General features: G+C 63.4%; 1 protein-coding gene across 3 annotated transcripts in view; it reads left to right on the top strand.

The window, feature by feature from the left end:
- The window catches only part of SLC37A1 (solute carrier family 37 member 1), a 75,583-nt gene extending 74,107 nt beyond the window's left edge, over positions 1-1,476 (top strand). For all 3 annotated transcript variants that reach the window (XM_039245504.1, XM_039245505.1, XM_039245506.1), the window contains one exon: positions 530-1,476. In XM_039245504.1, coding sequence (XP_039101435.1) covers positions 530-545 — 16 coding nt within the window. In that variant the 3' untranslated portion in view covers positions 546-1,476. The remainder of the gene's footprint in view (positions 1-529) is intronic.
- Positions 1,477-2,646: the final 1,170 nt, after the last annotated feature.

Genomic DNA, 2,646 nt, shown 5'->3' with positions numbered 1-2,646 from the left:
CCCCCACGCTCTTGCGATCTCGCCCCGGCCCCCACCCACCCCCCCGCCCCCCCCCGCCCCCTGCCCCCCCCTCGCCCCCGTCCCTCCTGGTCCCCAGCCTGTCCCCTGTCCCTGTCCCTCCTGGTCCCCAGCCTGCCCCCCGTCCCTCCAGGTCCCCAGCCTGCTCCCCCGTCCCCGTCCCTCCTGGTCCCCAGCCTGCCCCCCGTCCCTCCAGGTCCCCAGCCTGCTCCCCCGTCCCTGTCCCTCCTGGTCCCCAGCCTGTCCCCCCATCCCTCCTGGTCCCCAGCCTATCCCCTGTCCCTGTCCCTCCTGGTCCCCAGCCTGCCCCCCATCCCTCTAGGTCCCCAGCCTGCTCCCCCGTCCCCGTCCCTCCTGGTCCCCAGCCTGCCCCCCTGTCCCTCCTGGTCCCCAGCCTGTCCCCTGTCCCTCCTCGTCCCTGGGTCGCCCCAGAGGCTCTGGGGGGCTTGTGCATCCGTCCTGCGTCATTTCTGGCTGTGTCACCAGCTGCCCCTTTGTCTTCCTCTTCCAGGTCCAAGGAACACTGACCCCTGAGTCCCCCGGAGGGAGGCGGGCCCGCCCTTCACCATCGGTCTATCAAGGGAAAGTTCAAGTTAAAGGATCCTGTGTTGGAAAGAACGATTGACCCTTGCCTTTTGCACACACACCTGGATAAGACACAGAAGCCACCTTGGGAAGGTGCCGTTTTAGGCGAGCCGTGGAGCTCAGCACAGCGGACAGGAGCCGCGTGGGAAGTGCCCTCACCATGGCTGCGCCCGGGACACACGCTGGACGGGCAGGCACCCGCCGGGTGGCGCTCAGGGGAGCCTGAGTCTCTCAGGTGCTTCAGCCAGGATGTTAGAGCAGGTGCGTACCGCGCCGGCAGGGACCTTGATGCCACCTAAACGGGCCGTGTGGGCACTGGATGCTGCAGCGGGCACGAGAACGCAGCCCGCACGGAGCCCAGAAGAAACCTGAGACCCGGGTCAGAAACCAAGACGGACCTTGGTGCCCTCACATCACCCACAAGGCTTCCCGCCGCCTCCCCCTGTTCCGCAGCAGCCTGGAAAGTTGTCGCCGAGTGAGCCACCGTGAGGCCATCCGCCCGCTTGTCAGGGGCTCCGGGAACGCCAGCCCCGAGCCCCCGGAGGTGTCTGCCTTCTGGGCGCTGCGGCGGCCACGGCCCCTGGTCCCTGCAGCTCGGGAGGACGTGGCGGGCGGTGGGCCTGGTGCAGTGTGTCACCCGCTGCTCCCCGGGCGCCTGGCGCTGCCTCCCGCTCTGTCGCACCAGTGTGGGGTTATTTATTTGAGATGTGGTGTGTCTTATAGAAGCCGAAGAAAATACATGGCATTTTGTTATTTATTAAGACAAACTCTGATTGGGGTTTTTTTTTTTTTTTTTTTTTGGCCATTTGTTTTCCCAGCTGCCTCGCAAAACACTTCTCTGCTCTTTGAAATAAAATAATTTTTTAAAGTTTACTTTTATTTATTTATTTATTCATTTATTTATTTGGGGAGCGAGAGTTCAAAGCAGCCTCCGCACTATCAGCGCAGAGCCCAACGCAGGCTCGTTCTCACAGACCAGGAGATCACGACCCGAGCCGAAATCAAGGGCCAGACTCTTAACCAACGGAGCCACCAGGCGCCCCAAATAAAACTTTAAAAAAAAAAGCCTCAGGCAGAATGGGGATTGTGTCTGCTCACGTTTCCCTCATGCTAAAAAAGAAAATTTCCAAACACCGTGTTCTTCATCTTTTCGGGGTTGGACACGGTCCGTAGCTCCGTTTGCAGCAAGGCCGCGGCCACCGTGTTCGGGGCGGGGGCGAGGGGGGCCGGGCAGTTTGCGCATGGGGCGAACGCCACAGGGAAGGGCAGGGCCGCCCCCGAAACTGCCCGAGCAGGGCCGGCTCTGAGCCTCTCCCCACAGCAGGCGACAGGCACCTTCTCCCCCTGCGTGGTGGGGACCGCGTGCCAGCCTCCCGCGTGCCAGCCTCCCGCGCGCCGCGGTGCCAGGGGCCATGGCCGGGAATGCAGCCCAGCTCCCCGTGGTCCCCGCGGAGGCTCCTGCTCTGGGCTCTGCGGAGAAGGGCCGGGGAGACGGGGGTCTCCCGCCGGCGCTGTCCTCCCCAGATGGCTTTGCTTTGCTCAGTGACCAAAGCCACTTACACATCAACGAGTTCCCTCCTGCTAGAATAAACTTTCCGCAAGCACCGAGTGGATGGCGCGTGCGTTACATACGGTTCACTCCACCCACGGGGTCCTCTTTCCCTCCAGTTCCTTCCGTGTTGTGTTTCCTCTTTGCTGCGGGGGGTGGGGGGGGCCGCCCCTTTTTGCCTTCCCTCCCTGTTCTGGGCGGCAGGGTCCCCGAGGCCTGTGCTTGCTGTCCCCGGGCAGCCTCTTGCTCACCCCACGGCCTCTGTCCAAGGTGTCCACGGTCAACACTGACTCACCGCCACCGGGAGGGGGGACGCAGGCAAAACGTGCGTTCGCTCATGCACGGAGACTCCTTCACGATGGCATTCTGGAGCCCGCCGCTGCCTGACGCATGAAGCTGCCAAATGCTGGGGTGGGGCCTTCAGGAGACCCTCTTCACCTCTGCCCTGCCCCAAAGAACGGCCTCTCTCGGTTGTGGTTCAGCGGCAGGAAGCT

The sequence above is a fragment of the Hyaena hyaena genome, unplaced genomic scaffold (assembly GCF_003009895.1).
Source record: "Hyaena hyaena isolate Hyena2069 unplaced genomic scaffold, ASM300989v1 scaffold_254, whole genome shotgun sequence".
In the NCBI taxonomy this organism is placed as follows: domain Eukaryota; kingdom Metazoa; phylum Chordata; class Mammalia; order Carnivora; family Hyaenidae; genus Hyaena; species Hyaena hyaena.
The sequence above is the reverse complement of the archived record's forward strand: the minus strand, read 5'-3'. Positions and strand labels throughout refer to the sequence as shown.